Genomic DNA, 27646 nt, shown 5'->3' with positions numbered 1-27646 from the left:
TGTTGGAAGCTCCTAACTGTCATCAAGGGTGTTTATTCTGTTTGGGGTGTTGTAATGTGCCCTGTGACCTCTCTGAAACCAGCTTGGTTCCACCTTATCATTTGCGTTTTCACAGCTGTCTGTGTTTGTATCCGGACAGTGAGGGTTCCTCATGGCGTTCTTATGCTCCTGATCCCCCTGACCAGTCATCAAATCTCATCCTCACCAGAAATCACTGAGCTTCCATTGCCATGGTAGCCGTGACCTTTACTGCGTGTTGCCCAGCAACAGCACTCACTGTGAAGGAAGAAAGTGTTAGAGTGGGTGTGCCCTGGGTTCAAATCTCAGCTCTGGTGTCTACCAACTGTGCCATTTTAGGCAAATTATTTAACCTCTCTGGACTTTAGATTCCCTATTGGCTAAGTCAAGATATTACCCATGGGGCTGGTTAAATGGTTAAGAGCTCTTTGCTGCTCTTGCTGAAGACTCAGTTTTAGTACCCAGCACTCACATGGTGGCTCACAGCCTTCTGTAACTCCATTTCCAGAGTATCTGACACCCACTTCTGGCCTTTGTGCGTGGGCACCAGGCACACACATGGTACTCATATATGTGCATGCAAGCAAAACATGCACACACATTTTAAAAAATGTTTTTAAAAGATATTGCTCACGTGTTTGGAGTAAATAGAGTGAGTACTCATATACTACTCTGTGTGTGTGTGTGTGTGTGTGTGTGTGTGTGTGTGTGTGTGTGTATGTGTGTGTGTTCCACCTAACTCTCTTTCCCTTTACAAATTGCCCACTAGACCGTCACTCCATGGTTCCCTGAGGTACAGACTTTATAGTTATGGCTGCTGTTGGACATTTGTAAACACTTCAGCTTTAATGGTGAAACATCCCATCTTTTTCTCACTTCCCCTGCCCCATCCCTCCTACCCCTCCATCCCTCCTTCTACACATCCATCCCACCCACCCACCCACCCATCCATCCACCCACCCACCCACCCACCCATCCACCCATCCATCCATCCATCCATCCACCCACCCACCCACCCACCCATTCATCCACCCACCCACCCACCCATCCATCCATCCATCCATCACCCATCCATCCATCCATCACCCATCCATCCACCCACCCATCCACCCACCCACCCATCCATCCACCCACCCACCCACCCACCCATCCATCCACCCACCACCCACCCACCCACCCATCCATCCACACCCACCCACCCACCCATCCATCCATCCATCCATCACCCATCCATCCATCCACCCACCCATCCATCCACCCACCCACCCACCCACCCACCCATCCATCCACCCACCCACCCATCCATCCATCCACCCATCCATCCATTCACCCATCCATCCACCCACCCACCCATCCATCCATCCACCCACCCATCCATCCACACCCACCCATCCATCCATCCACCCATCCATCCATCCACTCATCCATCCATCCATCCATCCCTAAATCCTTCCGTCCATCAGAGAAACAGTTGCCCTCTGGCTGCACCCAGCCTCTTCCCAGGCCGGAAGCCAAGCCTTTCCCCAGCTCTCTTCCCTCCCTCCCTTCACCCACCTCACCAGATCCTTCTCCAAGTACCCCTGTCTGTCTTGGGCAGTTGGGACAAGTCTGTTAATAGTTTTGGACCTTAGCCCTAGGGTGTGGTCCACGGAGCTAAGAGGCCTTCACTCCTAAAGTGTCAGGTTTCTGTGACCACTGGAGATGCTGAGTGAACCTGCTCTGGGCTCTAGCGGGAGTGTTTTCCAGCCCCTCTCAGATGCTGACTACTCAGGGCGCTCCAGCTCACTTGCTCTTGTTTTCTCGTGGCTTCCTTGGAGTCCCATCACTCACGTGCACAGTCTGTTCAAGGACTTGAGGGGATTTCTCTGTACATTGTGGCCTTCCCCTCGATGGCTCCCCTGCAGGACTTCCTCACTCATATCCAGCCCTTTCCTGGCCTTGAACTTGAACTTGCCTTCTCAGTCCTGGCTGGCGACTGGCTGGCTCTCTTCTGCTACTTTATTCCCTTACTTGTCAAAAGGCTGGAAACTGCCTCAGGGGAGAATGGGTCAATACAAAGGTGGTCTAATTGCATTTTCTTGTTGTGAGTCACGTCCCCTTCAGTTTCTGCTGCCTTTGATTGTTTCATAAAGCCTACATATAATTATCCTTTTAATACCATGTCTGCAGTTGTTAATTAGTTATCAGTAGGGAGGTCAGCACGACATCAGCCACCGGCTGTCATTAAAGTTTTACACTTGCTAAGAACGTAAGTGGTTATGACAGGAAGGGACCTTGTCCTGAATCTCATGTCACCTGTGTTGAATGAAAGTGATATTAGGATCTGGAGACAAAGATTTTTTTTTTTTTTTTTTTTTTTTTTTTTTTTTTTTGTTTTTTCGAGACAGGGTTTCTCTGTGTAGTTTTGGTGCCTGTCCTGGAACTCACTCTGTAGACCAGGCTGTCCTTGAGCTCACCGAGATCTGCCTGGCTCTGCCTCCTCTGGGATTAAAGGCAGATACCACCACCACCTGGCTCTTTTTTTTTTTTTTTTTAAATCCTGGCATGATCAGACACCAGATGGCCTGGGAATTGAACCTGAGTCCTCTAGAACATCAGTCAGTGCTCTTAACCACTGAGCCACCTCTCCACCTCTTAAGATGAAGAATTCTTAACAGAGAAAAATCTGAAAGCAGAATTCAGGTGAGAGCTAAGGTTCAGGGTTCCAGGCCAGAAAGTTCACACAGCAGAATCTTTTTATATTAATTCTAGAAGGAACCTTTCATGCCAACAAGTCTAATGTTTTTAATAAATAGTAATTGGGTCTTTTTAAAGAATTGATTTATCTTATTTATGTATGTGAGTGTTTTGTCTGCATGTGTATCTGTGAACCATGTACACACCTGGTGCCCATGAAGGGTCAGACCCATGGCTGTCAGAACTCCTGGGTCTGGAGTTACAGATGGTTAGAAGCCACCATGTCGGTGCTGGGAACCAAACCCAGGTCCTTTGCCAGAGCATCAAGTTTTCTTAACCACTGAGCCATCTCTCCAGCCCTCCTGATTGGGTCTTTGTTTGTTTGTTTTTCGAGACAGGGTTTCTCTGTGTAGCTTTGGCTGTCCTGGAACTCACTTTGTAGACCAGGCTGGCCTCAAACTCCCAGAGATCTGCCTCCCAAGTGCCAGGATTAAAGATGTGCTCTATCACTGCCTGGCCATGATTGGGTCTTAAAGTGTATTTATTTAGTGGGTTGCAAATGGCATTTCTGAAAAATAAAAATTGTAGGATCTCTCTCTCTGTCTCTGTCTCTGTCTCTCTGTCTCTGTCTCTCTCTCTCTGTCTCTCTGTCTCTCTCTCTCTCTCTCTCTCTCTCCAGGATCTTTTTATGTGGCTCTGGCTGGCCTGGAACTTGCTATGTAGCCGAGGCTGGCTCCTTGAACTGACAGATCTGCCTCTGCCTCCTGAGTACTAGGATTAAATTCATGCCACTACCCCTGGCTACCTCCCTGCCCCAGGGTTTCTCTGTGTAACAGTCCTGGCTGCCTCTGCCTTGTGAGGGATCAAAGGTGTGCACCATCACATCCAGCTTAAAAGTTTTTTTAGATTTACTTATTATTTTGTGTGTATGGGTGTTTTTTGCACGCATGTGCACCTGTGCACCAAACTTATGCCCGGTGTGTGAGGAGGTGGAGAGCCTCCGTGTGGCTGCGGGAATCAAATTCTTTGCAAGAACAAGTGCCTTGCCGTGTGGTGGTAGCGCACGCCTTTAATCCCAGCACTTGGGAGGCAGAGGCAGGCGGATCTCTGTGAGTTCGAGGCCAGCCTGGTCTACAGAGTGAGTTCTAAGAAAGGCGCAAAGCTACAGAGAAACCCTGTCTTGAAAAACAAAAACAAAAACAAAAACAAAACAAAACAAAAAAAGAACAAGTGCCTTAACCACTGAGCCAACTTTCCGAGCCTGTTTTTGTTGTTTCTTGATTATTGTTGTTCGAGCACTCTTCTCAGACTCCCAAGCTAGGTCGCTCTAGAACTCATTGTATAGCTAGACTCACATTAACCTCAGAGCGGTCCTTCTACCTCAGCCCCCCCCCCCAAACCCCGAGTGCTGGGGTTACAGCTGTGAACTACTACATCTGGTTAAAATAAAAGCCAATGAGGAATTTTAAAAACCTATCAGTCAGGTAGTGGTGGTGCATAACTTTAATCCCAGCACTCAGGAGGCAGAGGCAGGTGGATCTCTGTGAGTTCAAGGCCAGCCTGGTCTGCAGAGTGAGTTCCAGGACAGTCAAGGCTACACAGAGAAACTCTATCTGGAAAAACCAAAAAAACAAACAAACAAACAAACAAAACACCCCACCAACCCATCTAGTATAGTCAAAAATCATGTCTTATGTATGTGTGAGTATACATACATACATATATATATATACACACATGCACACTTTGTAAATGTATACATACACATACTGAGTAAAATGTGGGCCACATTTTTAAAAAGTTTGAAAAGCACTTAAATTCAGACTACTTAATTGATAAGGAGGACACAGACAAACTGACAGACGTCCCAGGCAGTTAGACACGCCTAGGCCAGAAGGGATTGTGGCCTCGATGCCCAGAGCAGCACTTTTGCTACATTAGCAGAGCGGAAGCAGAAGACCCAGGATTCATTCTGCATAAGCAAACTTAGAAGAGAGGGAAGAACTAGGAAGTCAGCGGGGCTGCAAACGGGGAGGACACGGGCCACACAGCAGAGGCCGGGGAGAACCCGGGCCACACAGCAGAGGTCGGGGAGAACCCAGGCCACACAGCAGAGGCCGGGGAGAACACAGGCCACACAGCAGAGGCCACACAGCAGAGGCCACACAGCAGAGGCCACACAGCAGAGGCCACACAGCAGAGGCCACACAGCAGAGGCCACACAGCAGAGGCCGGGAAGCAGTGGCCGGAGAGACCCACCTGTGGTAGCCGGTGGCGCACAGAAGGGCTGCAGCATGGCGGAGGTTACAGAGTGTGAGCTCCTTTTCCTGTGACTCAATAAAATGAGCTGAGAAAACCAATTCAGGAAGGAAAGGTTTATTTCACTCACAGTTCAAGGCACCGAGCTGTCAGCACAGGGAAATCGAGGCAGCGGAGCATTAAAAGTAGCCGGTCACATTGCATCCTCAGTCAGAAGGGGAGGGAGATGTATGCATGCTAGTGCTCAGCTCACTTCCTCCATTTTATGTACTGTAGAATTCCCAGCCCAGAGAATAGTCCTAACCACAGTTCACATCAGTGGATATAACTGAGATGCCCAGGGGCCTAGTCTCCCAACACACTATGTTCGGTGAAGTCGATGACTAACACTAATAACCCTCGCAGCCCCACCCCTTGTCAACTCAACACTCAAATGTATCACTCCTCTTTGAAGGTTAATAATCTTATAATTTTTAGTTTATTACTGGGGTGGCAGGTGGCGGTCAGAGAAAACCTGTGGGGTTGGTTCTCTCCCACCACCTCTTTGTGGAGCCTGGGGAGCAAACGCAGGTTTCAGGCTCCTGTTACAAATGCTTTTTTTTTTTTCACCCACTGCGCTAGCCACTGAGCTAGCCTACACACACCCCTTTTTAGCCATCACTTTCCACCGCTTGCTCGCAGAGTCTCCAGACCATGTCAGAATGTAAAACGCATCCATCGTCTCTGTTGCCTGATTGCGGATGTGATGTGATCCCTCTGCCTGGATAGCCCTGCCATGGGGTAGACATTTATGAGACCAAGTGGAAAGACTAGAAAGTAAGTCACCTAATAGAAACGGAAGGAAGTATGGGTTCACCAAGTGGTATAGAAAACAGCCAGAAGCCAGGCGTGACCCCCAGCAAAGTTTGCTGAGAGCTGAGAGCAGCACAGGCCTGTAATCTCAGCACTTCCCAGGCTGAGGCGGAAAGGATGCTCTGGGTTCCAGGCCAGGATGGGCTCCATAACAAGACTTTTCATGAAGAGTTTTGTTTAGCATAGCGCCACAGGCCTGTAATCCCAGCACTTGGGAGGTAACAGCAAGAGGATAAGGAGTTCAAAGCTAGCCTCAGCAACTTAGTAAAGTCAAGGCCAGCCTAGGCTACATGAGGCTTGGTCACACAAAGAACAAACAAAGACGAAAATAATAAAATGAAAAAAGTTTTATTGGCTAACACAAAAATTCTCTTTAAAAAAAGATTTTGTGTGTGTGTGTGTGTGTGTGTGTGTGTGTGTCTGTGTGTATGTGTGTGTGTGTCTGTGTGTGTGTATTGGTTTTTCAAGACAGGGTTTCCTCTGTGTAGCCCTGGCTGTCCTGGAACTGACTCTGTAGACCAGGCTGGCCTCTGCCTTCCTAGTGGTGGAGTAAAGATGTGTGTCACCACCGCCTGGCTTGTTTATACTTTTAAAATTATGTGTGTATGTGTGTGGGCTTCTGCTCATGACCACAGTACCAGCAGAGATCAAGAGTGTGTCTGACCCCTTGGAGCTAGAGTTTCAGGGAGCTGTGAGCTACCAGAAGTGTGTGCTGGGAACTAAATTCGAGTTCTCTAGAAGAGCAGTGTGTGCTCTTTCTCTTAATGGAGCCATCTCTCTGCCCTCGAAATCCTCTTATTAAGCAGTGATAATATATTTCAAGTTAATTGTCTACCTGCCTTATTATTTTACTTCTACCTAAAGACTGGAAAAAGACAACAGCTGAGTCCGAAGCCTCCGGTGACCCCTTTGCCGGGGTTTATGTTTATTTGGTGCACGTTCAGAAATGGTGTCTCGGTTGCCCTGTGCATGCTTTGGTGTTATAAATTGTAGCCTTTAGGATTAGGCACTGGGTTCTGGAGAAGGGGCCTGGAGAACAAAGGGGGGAGGGGAGTGGCCTCTAGCTGGTTCTAAGACTCTGTCCCAGCAGGAATTGTCTCCCAGCTAAAGGCCAGAGCAGGCAGTCCCTGAGCAAAGGTCACGGGGAAGTTTGTTCTGATGCTGCTGGGATTTAGGGGCCTGAGATGCAATGAATTCAGCACTGAAGCTCAGCGATCTACAAATTTCCCGTGATCCTTGAAGAAGGCAAGAGCCCAGCGTGAGGGTTTCACGGAGAAAGGACAAACTGCCTCCAGACAGATGTGAAGTGGGTGCTAGACAGAAAGAACGGGGCTGGGTAGGTGAGCGGGGGCCAGGGGCATGGGAATACGGAAAACCAGGATTTATGACTCCTCCTGGCGGGTCGGGGGTGAGGATGAGCAGATTCAGAGACTGCCTCCTCGGGGTCTTGCTGCACAGACTAACTCCGTCTACACAGCAGTCAAGGGAGCCAAATGGCTGCCATGGCTTCCTGCTGTCTTTTCTGTCTTACAAGGTGTCATTTCAACAGTGTTTTATTGCCTGTTTTCGCCATCAGTTTAAAGAGATTATTGGGTCAGGAAGGAGACCTCAGGTGGTTCAGTGAGGAGCTTGAGATAGATTTACAAGGTGAATTCATTGAAAGGTGAATACGCTGTGTTACAGCAAATATCCATTCCCCCACTCTACTGTGTGTGTGTGTGTGTGTGTGTGTGTGTGTGTGTGTGTGTGTGATATTAATATTACATATACATCAAAAAGTCACAATTTCTACACCTTCAACACTTTCCAAATATGTGTATTTAAAGTGCTTTTCCAGGGGCTGGTGGGATGGCTCAGTGGTTAAGAGCACGAAGGACCCGGGTTTGGTTCCCAGCACCCACACTGTGTGGTTTACAGCCTCCTGTGACCAGATTCCAAGGTTCTGACGTCCTCTTCTGGTCTCTGTATAGCTGCATGCACACGGTGAACCTGCAGACCACCCGAGACACACAAATACAGATAAATAAGGATCAACAAAATTAAAAAAAAAAAAAAAAACCCAAAACCTTCCCTTTTAAACAAAACCACAGCTCTTTCATAAACTGTTTTGTATACTGATTGTTTTCAATAACACACATTAAATATCATTGCATATTAGTACACAGGTGCCTATGCATCTATATCCCCCTTTTTTTTCTGCAACAAAGTCTCACGTATCCCAGGCTAGCTTCAGATTCGCTGTGTAGCTGAGGATGACTGAACTGATTCTCTACCCTCTGCCTACCGAGTGTTGGAATCTACATCTCACCACCATGTTGTGGGATATTTGATCACATCGTGTGAAGATGTGTCTCTGTCCTTCTGCACCTGCCTAAGGCACCTTCTAATTGGGTTAATGAGGAGCTGAATGGTCAGTCAATAGCTAGGCAGGAGAGGAGAGGCGGGACTTCCAGACAGAGAAAGGAACTCTGGGAGGAATCTGAGGCGAGGGGAATTCACCAGCCAGACACAGAGGAAGTCAGACGGCCAGTGCTGAGGAGAGGTAACACTTGGCAGAACGTAGGTTAATATAAATGGGTTAATTTACATTTTAAGAGCTACTTGGGAACAAGCCTAAGCTAAGGCCAAGCTTTCATAATTAATAAGAAGTCTCCATGTCATCATTTGGGAGCTGGCAGTCCAGAAAAAAGCCTGACTATACCACCATGACATTTATGACATGCTGGTGATCAAATCAAGGCTGTTGTGTGGCCCAGCCAGCATTCTGCCAACTGAGCCACATCCCATCCCTGCATAAACCTTGTAAAAACTTTATTTATATTTTATGTATATGAATGCTCTGCATGTACACCTGCAGGCCAGAAGAAGGCATCAGATCTCACTATAGATGGTTGTGAGTCACATGTGGTTGCTGGGAATTGAACTCAGGACCTCTGGAAGAGCAGCAAGTGCTTTTAACCTCTGAGCTCTCTTTCTAGCCCCCTACATAAATCTTAATGGCCATAATAGTTTTTGTTACATGGACATGTCATTATTTATTTACACAGCCTACTTGAAGGAACGTTTGGTTGTTTCTGTTTAGATGATTTCTAAGCTTGATTTTAAGTTTATGTTTTTTATTTAGTAAAAAAAAAAAAAGTATGTCTCTGTATCACATGCATGCAGTGCCCACAGAAGCCAGAAGAGGGCGTCAGAGCCCTCTGGAACTGGAGTTACAGAGGTTGTCAGGCACCAGTGAATGCTGGGAATGGAACCTGTGTCCTGTGCAAGAGCAGCAAGAGCTCTGGACTGCTTAAATCTCTGATGTATGAACATTTGTCCAATTATTTACACAATAAATTCCTAAAAGTGAACCTTTAATTTAAACAGGTCTCTTTTGGGGATTGTTTCATTCAGAGGTAGAGTTCGAGGTCCTGGGTTCAATTCCTCATACTTCTATAAATACACAAATAAGTCTTTTTAAAGTAAGAACTGTAGAAAATTTGGAAGTTTTATCTGCTGTCCGTGCCTTTGTTGGTCTTTTCATTTTTAAAATGAAAGCTTCTCCTGCATCATTTCAGCCCTAATCTCTGGAATGCCGCTGAGTATTCGCTGTGCGTGATAAGAGCCAGATTTTATCTGATGGCTTTATAATTTGCTTTCTACTCAGTGGGTTTAGTAGACAGTTGTTTGAATACAGCCTTTGTACCAAGCGCGCCACTATGCAGTTAGGATGGCTGACCTGGGGCTGCAAAGACCCTGTAGAACTGCACTTTAAAACTGTCCTCTTTCATCATTAGCCACCGATGGCTACCAAAATCCAAAAGTGGCGTCCAGGTCCCAATTGGCAGGAAAAGCCCAACAGTAGAACCAAGACAGCCAGCTGACCTGGAGACTAGAATGTCTAGTCAGCCATTTATCGCTGTCATTAGTAAAACAGGGTCACAGCGCGGTTGTAGGAAGAGGCAGGCGTCTGCAGCAATGTTTGCCGCATATCCTAAGTGCCACATAAATATTGTTTAAAAACATTAAAAACTCAAAGGCCACCTTCTGACAGTGGAGGGAAGCAACAAAAGCTAACCCGAGCTTCTGGAGGCGGTGCTTTTCAGCGGTGGGAAGGGCACACCAAAGGTAGAGTGAGTCTCTCTCTCTCCTCTCTCTCTCTCTCTCTCTCTCTCTCTCTCCCTCTTCTCTCTCTGTCTCTCTCCTCCCCTCTCCTCTCTCTCTCTCTCTCTCTCCTCTCTCTCTCTCTCTCTCTCTCTCTCTCTCTCTCTCTCTCTCTCTCTCTCTCTCTCTCATGCTTACAGTTTCACCTGCAAAGACAGTCTTGGGATGTCGCGTATTGGTTTTTGTCTTTCTTAAAAATCCATATGCTCTTTTGTGACACCAGAAAATCCCGACTTGGAGCTGGTAGTGGGACTCGGAGGTGGAGTGCTCAGCTAGTGCACAAGGTCCTGGGCTCCATTCCCAGCACTCGGCAAAATTTCAAAAGTACAGATTGGATTAAAATCCCCTTTGATCTCAGCTTCCCTGAGGCTGACTCAATGATGAAATTAGTGTGTTCCTCTTCCAGAACTTTCTCTACCTGCTTACATTGTATACGTGTTTAGAAATATATGGCAGTGTTTCCAAGTTTTCCTTTCGTTTATCCCTCTTTTTCTTTCTCTCCATTTATTTACAGAAGGACACTTGGAAGGTTTCTTCTCCCTAGATTCCTTTGAAGTGTGAATGTTTGCAGTTTGTGAAGGGGCTTCAGATGCCACTCTCTCCTGGTTCTGGATTCTGACTACTGAACCTGCTACCCTGAAACCTCTGTCTTCTGAGGGTAGAACCTACAATAGGGCTGACCAGGGCAAAGTGAGGGCATCGCCCGGGCATCTGCCCACATCACTCTGGGATAGGGACAGCCTCCCCAAACGAAGTTTAGCTTGTGGCTGAAAAGACAAGAGCTAATAGTGTCCTGAGGTGGAATTTGAGGAGTTTAGGACTGAGAGCGAAAGCAACCGGCAAGGAAAGGGTTGTGCGCAGGCGCGCTGGTGCTTGGTCCAGCAGGGATAAAGTCCGGCTCCATCCTTTACGGCCAGCCCCGCGGCGGTGGCTGCGTGCTTTTGGTGATTCAGAGGGAAATTCGTAAAGCCGGGGGATGGGCAGACCCTCCTCAGCGGGCCCTAAGGGGCAGAGGCGCTTCCTAGGCCCTGGGAAGGTTCAGCTCCTCTGCTGATGCTCGCACACCAGCGCGGGACCTCGGGGCTGCAGGTATAATGGGAGCGGTGGGTGCAGAGAGCGTGGCGTGGGACCGGGGCGGGACGCTGGGCTTTCCCTCCCGCGACAGCCGATCTCTCACTAGGCAAGCGGACAGGGCCTGGCTTTGCGTCTGACTTTGTGAGAGTTGGAGGAAGCTCTGGTCCACCCTCTGGTGGAAATGAATCTGGGGTAACGCTCTGACCTGCGGAGAACTGGCCTTGGTTCCGAGGCGACAGAAAGTGGAGCGACCACGGCTCCAAACCGTACAAATACTTTGTTTTGTTTTGCTTTAAATCAACAAATTCCGTGCAATCAGCCCCAGGTCCTTAATACCTGTGAGAAGAAAGCGCCCGCTGGCCTGCACTGGTTATTGGTAAACTGATGCCTCAGCTTCCTCGGTGGGATTGCTCATCTCCAGATTTTGTTCTTTTGGGAAAGTAGGGTATTTGAACCAATGCACCGGGCATTTTTCTAACTTGTGGACCCCACTCTTGTCTGCTGCTCAGGGCACTGTCTCACCCACCGTGGGAAAAGGACTACCTTTTGTTGAGTTATCATGTTTAATTCCCCCAAGGACTCAGCAAAACAGGTGTTCTTCTCGTTTTACAGATGAGGAATTTGCCCAGAGGTGAACTTTTGTAGGGCTCCCAGGGTAAGATTCAAAGCCTGTCACCCCTAGTTAAAGGTGAAGTCTTTTCTCACTTGGCTTTCCAAGTACTAAAAGTTTTGCTTGTTCATTTTGTGGTGCTGACGATCAACTAACTTCTGGACCTCTCAGTCCTAGCCCCAAGCTCAACTCCCCAGCGACACTTCCAACCCTATAAAATGGCATATCAAGCTTTTTTTTTTTTTTTTTTTTTTTAAGCAGATATGTAGGTTAAGGGAATCAGTTTTACATTTGGAGTGATTTCAGACTAGACATTTTTGTCTGGAGAGTGGTCGGTACAGCAGGAAGGTCACTAACGACTTCAGAAACACCAAGGATTTGTTAAAGCGCAGATTCCTGGGTCCCACCTAGATCTACTGAGTCAGATTCCCAGGAGTGGTACCCAGGAAACTGCAGACTTGCAAACAGTACCCCACATAGGGCCTTTCTTTTATCGTATTAAACAACAGGTTTGGTATTTTTGTTGTTGTTTTGTTTTGACTAGACAAGAGCCTGTCTGCAAAAACAAACAACAACAACAAAATAAAAAAAAAAAAAAAACCCGCACTCTGGAAGTTTGGGGAGAAAAATGTGTCATAACCATTATTGAAGTTTGAAAAAAATGGTTAGGATACATTTTTCTCACTTTTAATATAAATAAAACCCTAATCTCTTGGCACAGGTGGCTGCCTTCCGGGTGAGTAAAAGCGTGCCCGGTGCATTGTCCTTCCAGGCACTGTCACTAACAGATCTTTGGTCCCCAGAAGACCGTGTCCGGGGGAAGCTGCATGGCTTTCTCCACTTGAAGGTCCAGCAGCACTGGGTTTGGACTTAATCTTTTGAGGCTGTGCCTACAGAGCTGCTGCTTGCCACAGAACCTTTGACTAGTTGGTCAGCCTCCTAAATCTTAGAGTTTGGTTCTGTTAAGTAGGAATAATAACTGTCGTGTGCTTTAAAGCTTTGGCATACTCAGTGAGTTCCGGGATATAATCTGTAAATTAGCTGGAGTGTGGTTGCAATTAGTAAATGTCTCCCTTTTTGGAGTTTTATAGTCTTGTGTTAATGAGTCTCTCTTGTCAGTTGGCCACTACAAGATCTAAGATATTTGGGAATCACTTTGAAGCCAAGCGGTGGTGGCACACGCCTTTAATCCCAGCACTGGGAGGCAGAGGCAAATGGATCTCTGTGAGTTCGAGGCCAGCCTCGTCTATAGAGCGAGTTCCAGGACAGCTAAGGCTGTACAGAGAAACCCTGTCTCAAAAACAAACAAACAAACAAACAAAAAACAATAAAACAGAAATCTATGAGTTGAAATTGCAGGTTTTTGTTGTTATTTTTGTTCATCTGTTTTTCAAGATAGGGTCTCATGTGGCTTACTCTAGCTGAGAACTCACAATGTAGCTGTGGATGACCTTGAACTCAGGATCCTTCTGCCTCCTCCGAAGTGGCATTATAGACAAGTACCACCAAGTATGGCCACAAGGGGAACTTAAAGCAAACAATTCCATTAGAAAGGTTTTCTTCCAAGGTTAGGGGTGAAGAAGCATTTTCTCTAACCCGTACCAGGCCAGGATTCCATCCCAGCGCAGCAGTAATCGAGCTGTATGTATGGTGCAACTGACTTCCGAATGATACTTAGCACCGTGATGCAATGAGAAGGATGCTTGAAATGTCGCCACTCACGGTGCCAAAAAGAAAGTTCAGGAGAGATGTTAGCTGTAGTTTTAAACTGGGTTTTGGATAATGCTCAGTTGATAGAAAATTGCCATGGTCCCAGGAACTCCCTGTGCGTGCTCTTCTTTCATTCTTTCTGGTTTTCTCTTCCTTCTCAGTCACCTGAGAGTTTATTGCATGCCTAGTCCCCCTACCTAGATGGCTCCCGTGTGTGTTTCCTGTGTAGGGGAGAGAACTTGGGGTCTGGTACAGGTGAACCACCAGCCTAGTGAGCATGGGTATTTCTTGTGTGACCTGAAAGGGTTCACTTCTGTGGGAATTTGAATCATTCCTGTGCTCGAAGCTGCTCTCCAGTCCTGGCAGATGCCCTGGTGGTGTGCTTGGAGCCAGCACAGGATGGTCGGCCAGTTGTGCTGGAGAACTCTTCCCCAATTTTGACTTTCCAGGACAGTGACATTTTGAAGACTATAAAGCCTCAATTTGAGTTTGCTGTTTCCCCCTGATTCATTTCAAAACCTACATTTGTGACTAGAATACTGCCAAAAGAGTGGATGGTGTTTCCAGTCGTATTTAGAAGCCTGTGACATTTGCTTGCCTCTTACTGGTGACCTTGATTTTGAAGGTCAGGATGTCTTTTCTCTACTGTGTATTCACTACTATTTTTTTTTTTTACATTTTTGTAATTAACATGTAATGTTTAATTTTTGGTTTTTCAAGACAGGGTTTCTCTGTGTAGCTTTGCGCCTTTCCTGGGACTCACTTGGTAGTCCAGGCTGGCCTTGAACTCACAGAGATCCGCCTGGCTCTGCCTCCCGCGTGCTGGGATTAAAGGCGTGCGCCACCACTGCCCGGCTTAATAATTATTTTAAAACTATGCAAATATTCTGATCATCTCAATCTCACCATCATCACCAGCATTATCTACTGATTTGATTTTTTTGTGTTTGTTTTTGAGACAGGGTCTCACTCTGTAGCCCTGCTGGCCTGGAATTCTCCATGTATTGCAGGCTGGTGTTAGCGGCCCACACCACCACATCTGAAATTGATGCTTCGTTTTGTTTTGTTTTTTTGTCTCCGTCATTTTTCTGGTTCTTACAATTTGATATCTTCCGAGAGAGAGAGCTTTCTCCTCTTCCTCTCATGTGTGTTGGGGCTGTGGGCTCCCCGTTCTTGCTTGATTCAGTGGATGATAATGTGTTGTGTGCTGCTGACTTACTTTTGGTATGAAATGCCTGGTTGGGCCGTTGCCCTCTCCTGGCTCCCTGTCTTTGTTAGCATCTCCCCTCCGCCTCCCCCTTGTTCAGGACCTCCTTGCTTTGCGGAGCCAGATGCCTCCCGCCCCCGCCTGTAAACACTGGCATTCCTAACTCCTTAGGATTAGGGGCAGCAGAAAAGAGTTTTGAAGAATCAAGTCTGCTGAAAGACCAGTAGTGTGGACACTTTTTGTTGCTTTGAATTGCGCTCACACTCCATATTGTATTTACTTAGCAAATCTGTAATTTTTAAATAGGTCTTAGAGTTTAAAGGAAATTCGACTGGAGATTGTCTCGCTGTTGTATTTCTTCAGTTGTTTATTTTTACTTCAGTTTGTTTCAACGAGCAAATGCCATGAGTCTCACCCTGTGCACCCAAGTAACAGGAATTGTCAGGGTCATGACAAAGATTATTTTCCTTCAGAAAAGGTCTCCCTGTGGAGAGACCTGGGTGGGCTGGAACTCGCCGACTGGACAGGCTGGCTTTAAATTCCCAGAGATCCCTCTGCCTTTGTTTCAGAGTGTTGGGATTAATGGCGTATGTCACCACACCTGGCAGGATGTTTAAAAATTAAATTTGATTAAGGAAATTAATGTCTATAGTATTTTACACCTGTCTATTAGGACCCGTGTGAAGTAACCAATCCACTGTGAGTCTTGATTACAGTTTGGCTAGGGAGGCAGATCTTTACATACCTAACAATATGCTGAGGTAAATCCTCAGTAGTTCTCACTTCTCAGGTAGGCGAGTCCTTTCTCTTTCCAATCTGCCATGGCTATGTGTTCCTCATAATATTCTTTTTTTTTTTTTTAAATTAACTTTCTGCCTGTAATTTTTTCATAATGTTTAAAACATTTCATCACTTTATTAATCTGCTTTGTGTGTGCATGTATGTGGTATGAATGTGCCATCGAAGCAACATGGAGAGGTCTGAGGACAACCTGAGGGAGTCAGGTCTCTGAGCCCTTGGACCACTGTGGGTCCCAGGGAATGAACTCGGGACCTCTGGCTTGGCAGCAAGTGAGTTTACCAGCTGATTAACCCAAGTTAGTATCAATGTCCTCCTTTCCCAGCGTGGTTACGAAGCAGTTTTATATCTGATTAAATAAAATTAGTTCTTGATAAGGCTGGCAGTCCTTTCCACTTCACAGAGAACCAGTAGCTAGTGAATTGTCCCCTTATTGTGATCAAGCTTCTTTGGGGACCAAAGTGAAAAGGATCCTGCACTGTTGGAGTGTCCCCTGCAGAGATAGCTTGCTGAGCTCCCCATCCGTGTTTACGGTGGATGTTTGCTCAGATCTCGGTGGTGGCCCTCCAGGAATGCTGCTTCCTGGTTCCAAGTGCCAGAGAGTCCTCCTCTCACACAGATGATAACCGGTCCTCCTTTTCCTTCCAGACATGACACTCCTCTCTTCCCAGTCTTCATCCCTGGCGGCCCCCTCTGGGTCTGTGTCCCCTGAGAAGCCGGAGCAGAGGATGCTGGAGAAGAGAGCCAAGGTGGTGGCTGAACTTGTGCAGACGGAAAAAGACTACATCCGGGACCTGGAGATGTGCCTTGAGCGGATCATGGTGCCGCTGCAGCAGGCACAGGTGGGGTTGGGTGTTGGCCTGACATTGTGGTCCTTTAGGCCTGCAGGGCTGGGATTGGAGCAAGGCTTTGCGGCTGCTGAGGGCCACGGTTGCAGACTGAGTGGCTCAGTGGTGAAGAAAAGAATCAGCATGTGGGAGGACCGACTTGCCATGGCACAGTTTCAGGTTTTTAGCCTGTGGTTGGTTGGTGCTGTTGCTTTTGAGCCTGTGGCAAAGCAGCCTATGTATCAGGGCAGGGATTATGCAGTTAGAACAAGCTTCCTCCTGGCACCCAGGAAGCAGAGTGAGAAGGGGCGGGGCCTCTGCTCTCTACTCAGTGACCTCACTTCCTCCAGGTAGTCCTCACCTGCTGAAAGACCCACTTCCTGGTAACCTCAGGCTTTTAACACATGAGCCGCAGGGGGGGGACACTCTGGAGCTAGACCACACCTTAGTTAGGGACAAAGGATGACGGCGAAGATGACCGTGGGTGCCTGTTAGAGAGCCGAGGTGGGAGTGAGTGAGGTGGATGACCTTGGAGCGGTACTCCTAATGTGAGTGATGTTTCCTTTACTTCCTCTGCAAGCATCTTGATGCTGTTTCTCTTGCTCAGGTACCCAACGTTGATTTCGAGGGACTTTTTGGAAATATGCAGACAGTGATAAAAGTCTCAAAGCAGTTGTTGGCGGCCTTGGAAATCGGCGATGCTGTAGGTATGAGCTCATGCAGTTGTCTCGGTCACGGGGTGGTGGGAGAGGGGGCCCTTCTGTGGCCAGGTGGTGTACCAAGGGGATGACGTTTTTCAGCAGTGCAGAGGTGAATAGGCCCTGCTTTCTCTCTTACTTTAGTCCGTCTTGATGTGGTTAGTGTATTAGCCATAGAAATTTTGGGTGTCATAGATATGATGGTTTTCCAGCTGGAGGAATATGAGATCAACTTAGGGGATCACATTCAGTATTTATTTTTAGAAGCGTTTATCTCAGTTCTGTGTTATGTCTCCCAGTGGTGATTTACAGTGTGTTTGCTGCTAGAATGTCACACACACCTGTAAGCACAGGTGGTAGTAACGGGAAGATCAGAAGTTCAAGGTCATCCTCAGCTACATAGCAAGTTGGAGGCCACCCTGGGCTACGTGAGACCCTGTCTCAAATTTTTGTGGATAATTATAAAAAATATTCAAAGAACATTCATCTGATTCTTATAGCCAAGGGAACTTATCCATCATTACCTATTGTCCCATGTAAGTGGGCACTTAGCGACTTTACTCAGTAAGCATACATCTCTAGGTTCTGGGGTAGGGACTTGGAAGGGTCTAGGACAGGGGCTCTAGCTTAGGGTTCTCCTGGGGTTGAAGCTGGGCTGTTGGCCTGGCCAACTGTTCTCAGTGGACTCTTCTCATAAAGGAGAGTCACCAGAGGGAGCCAAGAGTGAGAGAAAACCTGGGACAGGAGGCTCTGAGAAGGGTCCCTCCACCCCTTATGCCATACTCTGTTGGGAAGTCATGAGAGGGGGAACACTGTAATATTGCTATTTTAATAGAAACATAAACAAGCTCTTCCCAGTTGCAGCTGCCCTGTTAAACTCAGCACCATCTAGCAAAGGGGCCCCTGTGTCATTTAAGAATGTCGTTTTGGCTGGGCATGGGGTGCATGCCCACAGTCCTAGCACTTGGAAGCAGAGGCAGGAGGCTTGAAGCAGGTTTCGGGCCAGCCTGGTCTACATGTTGAATTCCAGGCCAGCCAGAGCTACATAGCGAGACCCTGTTTCAAAGAGATAAGAGTGCCATTTTACGTTTGCAGACCTTTTCCAGAACTCCATCTGGTTTCTCCTTGTCATTGTCTGGTGGTAGTTGCCATGCCTGTGCCTAGACTGACTTCTAGAAAGAGAGTGGGGTCCTAACGCCGCACTTGCCTGACTCCCTAAGGCTGACATCAAAGCAGAGTCAGGGCCTGCCTTCCTGAAGGCAGGGCACAGGCCGTGAGGTGAAGCCAGAGCATGTATACAGCCTGGCCGGATCTCAGGGGTTTCCTCCTGTGACGTTAGACGTTCTAACCTTATTTACATGGGAAAGAGACCATGGGAAGGAAGTTTGCCCGGGTGACATGGCTCATAACTCAAACTCGGGTCTTGGTCCTCCAGACTCACAGTTAAACTGTCACACAGTATAGTCACATGCTAGATTAGTGCTGCTGCTGTTGCTGCTGCTGCTGCTGCTGCTGCTGAGCAGTTAGAAAGCTGGGACCTGGCTGTTAGGGAGGTGAGAAGGGAACATAGGTTGGCGTCCTGGTGAACCAGCCTGGATTCAGTAATAAGGCGTGAAGGCTGGTGTCTAAGATCTTGCCGTGCATTTGAAATACCTGCAGATGATTTATTTAAATTAGAAGAAAAATGAGACATTTAGCTGACATCTAAAGAGGATTAAGCACTTATTGTTCTCCCTCTTTGTTCCGTTATGTGTTATGTTTGGGCCCTCAGGTGGTCCTGACTTCACCAGAGTGACTTTCCGCTCTGCTCCTATTTATGCCAAAGGTTGTGAGAGTCTCTGTCCCAGCAGCCGGCTCAAATAACAACACGGAGACTTCTTTAATTATGAAAGCTTGGCCTTCGCTTAGGCTTGTTTCTAGCTAGCTCTTTTAACTTAAATTAATCCACTTCTGTTCATCTGTGTGCTGCCACATGGCTCATGACTTTTAACTCTCCCCTTGCATGTCCTGCTTCCTCTGTGTCCAGCTGGCGACCCCACCTTTCTTCCTCCCCAGTCCTCTCTGTCCCCAGAAGTCCCACCTAACCTCTTCCTGTCTAACTATTGGCCATTCAGCTCTTTATTAAACCAGTCACAATGATACATCTTCACACAGTGTAAAGGAATATTCCATAACCAAAGGTGTGTCTTAGGTACCAGCTGGTGTTTGGGGCTTGAGGGGTAGCACTCTTAGAAGATGGATAGGGGGAGCATGTGGTGACATGGGCAGACACAGTCAGGGCGCAGATGACCACCTGATCAAGAGGGTCCCCACACAAGTAGCATCTCAGAGTGTGGAGCGTCTTCTCCCCTTCCTGGCTGCATCAGGCAAGGACAATGGGGTGTTCCCTTCATGAATTGGGGCGTTTAAGGAGTTCTTACAAGGGGGAGCTTTGCTCTACAGTTTGTAAGAGTTGCTTCTAGGCTGAGGTAATTTTATCTCCTAGAACTTTCCAGATCAAGATGTCATACTCTTAAGTGGTAGGTGTTGGCCACACAGGGTGTTTGAGTGGACCTCTGAGCTACGCTTAGTCTACACTGTCTCTTAGGGTATGCATGGTAGAAAAGAACAAAGTGAGGAATTAGAGCAGCCACAGCCCTACCGTCATACGGTGTTGTGTTTATTTTTAGTTCTTTCTTCCATTCTCACCAAAAATCAGCCGCGAAGTTAGGTGTCGGCTTTCGATATGCTGAAGGCATTTATGGGAAAGTAGTTCGGCCTCAGAGACAGAAAGGCTGAGACCCAGGCGCGAGGTTCAGCCTCAGTTAGGAAGAGGGTCTGCAGACATTAGGAAGGTGGCAGTGACGTGGGAGGGAGCCAGGAGCGTGACAATGAGTAGAGCCGCTTCGAGCCAGACAACCTCAGAGCCAGCCTCAGGCCAACCTCAGGCCCGTGTCTTCAGCAGGGAGTGAGTGGGAAGAGATCGAGCCTCCGAGGAGGGGAGGGTCTTTGAGGCTGAGAGAGGTAAATTAAAACATCGTGAGCCATTAACAAATCACACAGAAGGAGGAATGAAGGAAAGAGGAAGAATGCAGAGTTGAGGCGGCTGCTCTGGAAAGCCTGTGGGCGGGAGAGATGGCTTCAGTCAGGATCACTGGCTGTCAGCTCCTAGCGTTCCTCCCGGGTGGCTCTCAACTGCTTGCACTCCAGCTCCAGGGATCTGATGCCCTCTTCTGTCTTCTGTGAGCACCAGAACATGCCCACACACATAAATAAAATAAAATAAATCATTGTGTAGAAATGTACTTCGGGGTCAGTGCTGTGCTAACTGACCACGTGGCCTATGAATAGACTGCCGAGAGTCTGTGAATTTGGAGAGAAAAGAAACATTACCTCTTTATTTACTTTTACTGATTTCTGGCTGAACTTTAAAATTCACTTGCAGTGTGACCATAGGGAAAGCAGTCACCTGTGATTTTTGTCACTAACTGGCACATCTGTTCATTTCGCCTTAGACTATTTCATTTACCATGAGTTTCAGCCCCCCCCCCCCCGCCCCGCCCCGGCCAGATGTAAATGTTGGTTTTAGTTGCTTACCTCTATCATAGAGTGAACATGTGGAGATGGCCGAGCTCATTGCTGCATCCTGTCATCTATAATGAAGCATGTGTGAGGGGCTGGAGTGACGGCTCAAGTAGCGAGCACTTGCTTCTGTAGACAGAGGATCTGGGTTTGGTTCCCAGCACCCACATCGTGACTCACAACTGTCTGTAACTCCAGTGTCAGGGATCTGATTCCCTCTTCTGGCATCCATGGACACCAGGCACATACATGGTGCACATACATACATGCAGGGAAAACACAAAAAAAGAAAAAATTAAGCTGGGCGATGGTGTCACATTCTTTTAATCCCAGCACTCAGGAGGCAGAGACAGGTGGATTTCTGTGAGTTGGAGGCCAGCCTGGTCTACAGAGGGAGTTCCAGGACAGCCAGGACTGTTACACAGAGAAACCTTGTCTCAAACAAACAAACAAACAAACAAATAGATTTTAAACTTCAAAGAACAAGAAAAACACATCATATTACAGGTTGAGGCTTTTTAATCACAGATATTTCAAGAAGTGTAGTAAATTGTATTTGTACCCTTACGCTTTTATGTTGTACATAAGGTTAGAAACCACTGCTGTAGAGGGATTTCTTCATCCTTGTACAGATGTTCCTGGAGAATATAGAGCAAGAGGGTCATGTGGCCTGGTCATGTGACCACTTGGGGAGTGTTTGTGGATGCTATTTTCTGTCTTCATGAAGAGGACTGAAAGCTGTCTTAAGGCAGAATGTGTAAATACATGTTCTGAAAAATAAACGCATGGGTAGCATAGTTCTCTCAGTTATGGCTTAAATGATTTCCAGTTTACTCTATTACAAGAGTATCTATTAGCTTGACAGATTATCTTATTGTTTCTTGTAGCAGGTGAACTTGAATGACTATGCATTTGTAGATATGCTTTGGGTTTAGGATACCAAGAGTCGTCCTGACTAAGTTAGTGTATGTTTGTGTGTGCTCCAAAGGACCCGTGTTTCTTGATCACCGGGATGAACTTGAGGGAACGTACAGGGTTTACTGCCAGAACCATGATGAAGCCATCTCGTTGCTAGAAATCTACGAGAAGGATGAGAAGATCCAGAAGCATCTGCAGGACTCCTTGGCAGATCTTAAGTAGGCGATGTGATGGGCCCACCTCTGCCCTTGCTCTCGTTCCCGCCTGTTAGATGTTCCCCGTGCTTATCATGTCTACCTGCCGACCTTACATCACACATAAGTGACTCGTCATCCTGTGTCCTGTGCTGTATCTTGCTCCTTCCCATGATGCCATGGAAATCTTAAGTGACTTTTCCGTTGTAATGGCTTGGTTAGCAAGCCAGGGGTGGTGACATGTGCCTCTAGTTTCAGTTCTGGGAGGCTGAGGCACGATTACAGTGAGTTCAAGACCAACATGGTCTGCACAGTGACTTTCAGGCCAGCCCAGGCTACATAGTGAGACCTGTCTGAGGGGAGGAAGGGAGGGAGGGAGGAATTGCATGTGTCTCAAACTGAGTCGGAAGTTTGAGACACAAAACAGCCAGGAAGCTGGCGGCTGTCTGTCTAGACAGGGATACCCACCGCTGGCATCCATGGTGTTCTTCTATCCCGTGGGGCTTTTGTCTGATGAGTAGGTTGTTGTGGGAAGAGTGAGAAGATCAGTGCCATCTCTAATCCACTCTTTTTCCCTCCTGCTTCCGCCCTGTAGGAGCCTGTACAACGAATGGTAAGTCCCCTCCACTTGGTGCCTAATGCACACACCATTTATTCAGGGGAGTCTTCAAGCCCCTGGAAGGCTGCTTTCGTTTCTTTATAGACAGAAATCTAGACCTACTTTGCCATGTTTCTTCATAGCACTTACACCAAATACCACTTTATTAATTTGCTTAGTGCTTATTTTCTTCCACCACAGCAAGGCTATCTTTTGGTTGCTGTTAAGCACCTATAATAGTGCTTAATAGTTATCAGGTGCCCAGTAAATGTTGCCACGAACCATATGGCAACTTTCCAGTCAGCAGTTAGCCGCCTGTATGGTGGCAGTGGTTCCTGAAGCTCACATCCCCTGGGGGCACCCTGGCTGTCTCGCTGGGTGTACATTTTGTAGAATTAGTACAACATCGTCACTTCACGTCGCGTCTCTCAGAGTACAGCCGTCACTCTGCGGTACAGGGCTGTATTTGTTGTATAAGTGAAAACAGAAGGCAGAGTCAAAGACCAAACTGTCTGTAGGGAGAGCAGATGACATCCAGAAACACTGTGGCATTGGCAGCTGGCTGGAGTCCTTTTCTGCTTTCCTTTACAGGGGCTGCACCAATTATATCAACCTGGGCTCCTTCCTCATCAAGCCCGTGCAGAGAATAATGCGTTACCCACTGCTGCTGATGGAGTTGCTGAATTCTACCCCAGAGTCCCACCCCGATAAAGTGCCCTTAACCAGTGCAGTGCTGGCCGTGAAGGAAATCAATGTTAACATTAACGAATACAAGCGGCGGAAGGATCTAGGTAAGAAAGGCACAGTTACTGTAAAGAGGCCATCCCGCTGCCAGGCTCTGCTCTGAGAGGGCTGTTCTCCAAAGAATTACTTCCCGAGAGTTAGAGAAGGTGGGCACTAGGTGTGATGGGCCCGGGAGGAGGAAACGGGGATGGAGTTGGGGGCAGCTGTGGTCTGAGAAACACAGGCTGATGATAACAAACCTCCACTCTGGACAGCTGGAAATGGGATGATTAAGCAGGAAGTGGTGGGACAGAGAATGCCTCTGCAGGAGATGTGTAGACGACGAGACAAGTGATTCTCAACCTGTGGGTCACGGCCCCTGGGGTATCGCATATTAGATATCCTGCATATCAGATATTTACATTGTGACTCATAACAGATGCAACATTGTAGTTATGGAGTCGAAATAATTTTATGGTTGGGGTCACCACCACATGAGGAACTGTAGTAAAGGGTCTCAGCATTAGGAAGGTTGAGAGCCACTGGACTAGACAGTGGTGACATGAGGGGTCTTCGTCACATACTGTCCCGTCAGGTCCCCTAAAGCAGGCCTTTTCAACACCTGCTTAGGTTATTTTCTGACTCATCTAATTCGAGTGTTGCTGCTGCCTGCTAAATTCAGGCTTTTTGTCTTAAAAACTCCCGACCACGCCCTCCCCCGACCCTTTTTATTACCACCTGTGCCCGGGGACCTGCTTTCTGATAGCGCCCTCCGCTCCCGTCCCAGCCCTGGGCAGTGGGCTGACGGGATGCCCACTCGCTCCCCCACAGAAGGAGCTGAGCTCCTGTTCTCTGTCACAGTCCTGACAGAATCCTCAACAGGCGCAGTGCGGTGATTGCACTGAGTCAGGGTTCAGAGGTCGTTGTGGAGAATTCTCGGCTTCTCCCGGCTCTTTTGTGCACTGTGCCCGAGTAACCCACATGGAAACCCCAGCCCTGCCTTCGCCTGCTGTGGCGTCCGGAGCCCTCTGCTGTTGGAGCAGCCTTTGGCTTCAGCCTCCTGACACAGTGTCCTCTTCTACGGTGACAGGGTGTCCCTTCCGCCCCACATTGACTGTAATCTCCAGACTTCTGTCTGCGAATATGCCTAAAGTATGACACAGGGGCTTTCCTGTGAAATGGTTGTCTGTCAATATCTCATTTGTGTATGCGATCATCATACACTAACCTTAGATGGCTCAAAAATATTAAGCTCGAAGAGGTAAGATGGCTTTTCTAAGCTGAGCCTTGATTAGTGACAGACCTGGGTATTGCACTCACAGACGTCCCTGGCTGCCAGTCGCTCTCTCTGCCTGGGGAGCCACGCCTCTGTCCAGACTGGTTTTTCACTAGAATTTTGTCTGTTCAGTTTTAAGTTACCGAAGACAAGCCCTCGTTCCTGTTTGGGTTAATTGCATTTTATGTTCACTAAAAACCCCTGTGTTTCTGGGCTGGGAGACCCGCTGAGCTCAGGCCGAGAGGGGGGCTTTTTTTGACCAGTGGCCTTGGCTTGCACCCTAGTGCTTAAGTACCGCAAGGGGGACGAAGACAGCCTCATGGAGAAGATCTCCAAGCTGAACATCCACTCCATCATCAAGAAGTCCAACCGGGTCAGCAGCCACCTGAAACACCTCACTGGCTTCGCTCCTCAGGTGAGACCCACGCTTGCAGGCCCAGCATGTCTGACAGCGCTGCAGGGTCCTGAGGACAGCTGGCGTGGCTTGGCACAGGACCGTACTTGGTGCCTCTTCTGGTTTTGCCAGTTAGTGGAGATAGGGCCCTGCAGCCACCAAGCTGCTTATAATGTATGTGCACAGAGGCAAATGAGGAGGCCAGCTGGGCCAACCTGTAATAGTTATTGTGGTCTTCATGCCTCCAAGACGCTTCTGATCTATTTGGAGAACCTGATCCACAGTGCAGGCGTACAAGCTAGAAGGGATTAAGAGATCATCTAGATGGATGCCTTCTGTTGTGAGGAGGGAAATGGGAAAGTAAGAGATTGAGCAATTTGAACCACAGCTTGGCAGTTGCAGACCTGGAAGTCTCCAGGCTTCATCCTGTGGTCACACACAGATGGTAACGGGAGTGGAGAATACATGGCAGAAGAGACTCACTCTCCACGTCTCGAGTTTTCTTTCTGAACACCATCGTACTTAAACAGGAGTTCGGTGAAAGCATGCTTCTGAACCTGAGTTCATCTGAGCCTTCATGGAGAGCAGGGGAGGGGCGTGAGTGTGTATGTGTGTGTGTGTGTGTGTGTGTGTGTGTGTGTGTGTGTGTGAGAGAGAGAGAGAGAGAGAGAGAGAGAGAGAGAGAGAGAGGTGTGTGGGTGGGAGAGAGAGAGAGAGAGAGAGAGAGAGGAGAGAGTGTCAGTGTGTCAGTTTGGAAGTAGGCAGGTCCACGTCTGTTTCAGATTTCACAGTATCGAGGCAGGCATACAAACTCAGTTTGATAAGATTAAGGGAAGAGCAAATTTACATTGTTTTGGTAAAAGATGTTTCTAAGATGTTTTTGCCAATCAGGCTTATTGAGAGAAAATCCAAATCTCTAAAAGCACTCCTTTTGAACAGCTGAAAGATGAAGTATTTGAGGAGACAGAAAAGAACTTCCGGATGCAGGAGAGACTGATTAAATCTTTTATCCGAGACCTGTCCCTCTACCTCCAGCATATCCGGGTGAGTGTCAGTTCGGGTCACTCTTCCTCCTCTGACCTGTTCACAGCACGCTGTTTCATGAAAGCGCTCTGGACTGAAATGACCGCTCGTCCACCTTTAGAAGATAAGCACTGTATGTTCTTTTTTTTATTGAAAATAGTTTCTTTCTCCATACAATGTAGTCTGATTATGGTTTCCACACTCTCTGCTTTCCCAGTTCCTCCCCTCCTTCCCGCCCACCTGGATCCGCCCTCTTTCTGTCTCCCATTAGAAAACAGTCACCTAGGGATAATAATAAAATGTAGTAAGAGAAAACAAAAGCAGACAAATCGGAACAGGACAAAACAAAAGGCTCAAGAAACAGAAATATTTGTCCCACATCCAGGAATCCCATAAAAACGCAAAATCTGTAGGACTTTAAAAAAAATAAATAAATGTAAAAATAGAAATTAAAATAGATTTAAAAAAAGAAAGAAAGAAAAGAAAGCCCTGACATGACATTCTAAGACTAGGAATCCCAAACATGCCACTTTGCTTGTTGGCTCCTGGTCATCTGCTGCTGGGCATGCGCTCTACCCTAAGAGTAGTTTGCTTCCCTGCTGAGACTCCCTTGGAGAAAACCAACTTTTCATTTGTGTGTGTGTTGGGGGGGTCATCAACTGGGGATACCTTCTGGGTTAGGGCTGGGGACATGTGTTCCCTTCTCTAGGGCCCCTCTGTACTGACCCACGCAGGCCCTTGGCCTGCTGCCTCGGTCTCTGAGTTCACAAGGGTCAGTCCTGCTGTGTGAGAAGACGTTGTTTCCTTGCTGGCCCTTTGTCCCCTCTGGCTCTTACACTCTTTCCAAGTTCTCTTCCTCAGCATTCCCTGAGCCCTAAGGGGGCGGGGGCAGGTGGATTTGATGGTGGCATCTGGGTTAGGGCAGAGTGTTCCAAGGTCTCTCACTCTCTGCATAGTGTCTGGCTGTGGGTCTCCATTTGTTCCCATCTGCTGCAGGAGGAAGCTTCTCTGATGATGACTAAACAAGGCCCTGATCCATGAGGATAGCAGAGTGTCATCAGGAGTCATTTTATTGCTAGGTTCCTTTAGTAGAACAGTAGTATTTGGTTTTCCCCTAGGTCCCTGGGCTATCTAGTGTCATGTTCTTGGCCACCCAGGCTCCATCTCATGGAGTGGGCGGGCCTTCGATCAGATCAGAGGGTGGTTGGTGACTCCCACGAGCTTTGTGCCACCGTGCACCAGGGTATCTTTCAGGGGGGCACACTGTAGATCGAAGGGTCTGTAGCTGGGACGGTGTGTACGTGTCTCCTTTGGTAGCATGCAGAGTGCCTTTCCAGGACCAAGAACACGAGCAGCAGGCGTGAAGGCTCTAGGCAGACTCCAGCTTGGCTTCTCCACGTTCAGTGAGTTGCATGGGTGTTCTTTTCAGCACTAAGGTCTTTACCATCAGTTTGTGGAGAGCCTTTGCAACAGCCTGGGTTGTTTGGGGGTTCTCATAGGACCCCTTTCCAACAACTTGATTAGATGTAACCTACTCCCAGTGCCGAAACTTCATTTGGTGTTGAAAGATATCTAGTCAGTGCTGTTTCCCTGTTATTTGGCGATTTTATTCAGATTGCCTTCATTATATGTGCATAATTTAGGAAGCTTCTACTGTATTGGGTCTCTCTATGACCCCCCAAATGACTCTTAACTGTCCCTCCCTCATCCCCACCTTCCCTCCCCTTTCTTGTTTGATCTTCCTGTTCCAGTCCATCCCCTGTCTCTGTCCTCCCCCTCAACCCTCCCCACCGCCACAGTCTATCCATAACTATTATTCTTTTCCCCTTCCTTTCTCCCCCCCAGTCCCTTACTCTACACCTAACCTCTGTGGTTCTACCATCTAGCTTTCTTATCTAACTTAATAGCTAATATCCACATATTAGCGAATGCATACCATATTTCTCTTTCTGGGTCTAGGTTAACTCACTCAGGATGATTTTTTTCTAGTTCCATCCATTTACCTGTGAATTCCATAATTTCATTTTTTAATGGCAGAGTAATATTCCATTTTGTAAATGTACCACATTTTTTATGCATTCATC

The 27646-nt window shown here is 47.6% G+C and overlaps 1 protein-coding gene across 2 annotated transcripts in view; it reads left to right on the top strand.

The window, feature by feature from the left end:
- Nucleotides 1-27646, top strand: part of LOC114706420 (dynamin binding protein) — a 105386-nt gene that overhangs the window by 59534 nt on the left and 18206 nt on the right. The window contains exons 1-8 of one of the 2 annotated variants that reach the window (XM_037207089.1): nt 10695-11040; nt 15999-16192; nt 16785-16884; nt 21425-21572; nt 22144-22161; nt 22738-22937; nt 24430-24560; nt 25479-25583. In XM_037207089.1, coding sequence (XP_037062984.1) covers nt 16001-16192; nt 16785-16884; nt 21425-21572; nt 22144-22161; nt 22738-22937; nt 24430-24560; nt 25479-25583 — 894 coding nt within the window. In that variant the 5' untranslated portion in view covers nt 10695-11040; nt 15999-16000. Of the gene's footprint in view, nt 1-10694; nt 11041-15998; nt 16193-16784; nt 16885-21424; nt 21573-22143; nt 22162-22737; nt 22938-24429; nt 24561-25478; nt 25584-27646 lie in introns of those variants that run through there. The other variant, XM_028888795.2, reaches the window with a different exon arrangement.

Source organism: Peromyscus leucopus, chromosome 1, assembly GCF_004664715.2.
Source record: "Peromyscus leucopus breed LL Stock chromosome 1, UCI_PerLeu_2.1, whole genome shotgun sequence".
In the NCBI taxonomy this organism is placed as follows: Eukaryota; Metazoa; Chordata; class Mammalia; order Rodentia; family Cricetidae; genus Peromyscus; species Peromyscus leucopus.
The sequence above is the reverse complement of the archived record's forward strand: the minus strand, read 5'-3'. Positions and strand labels throughout refer to the sequence as shown.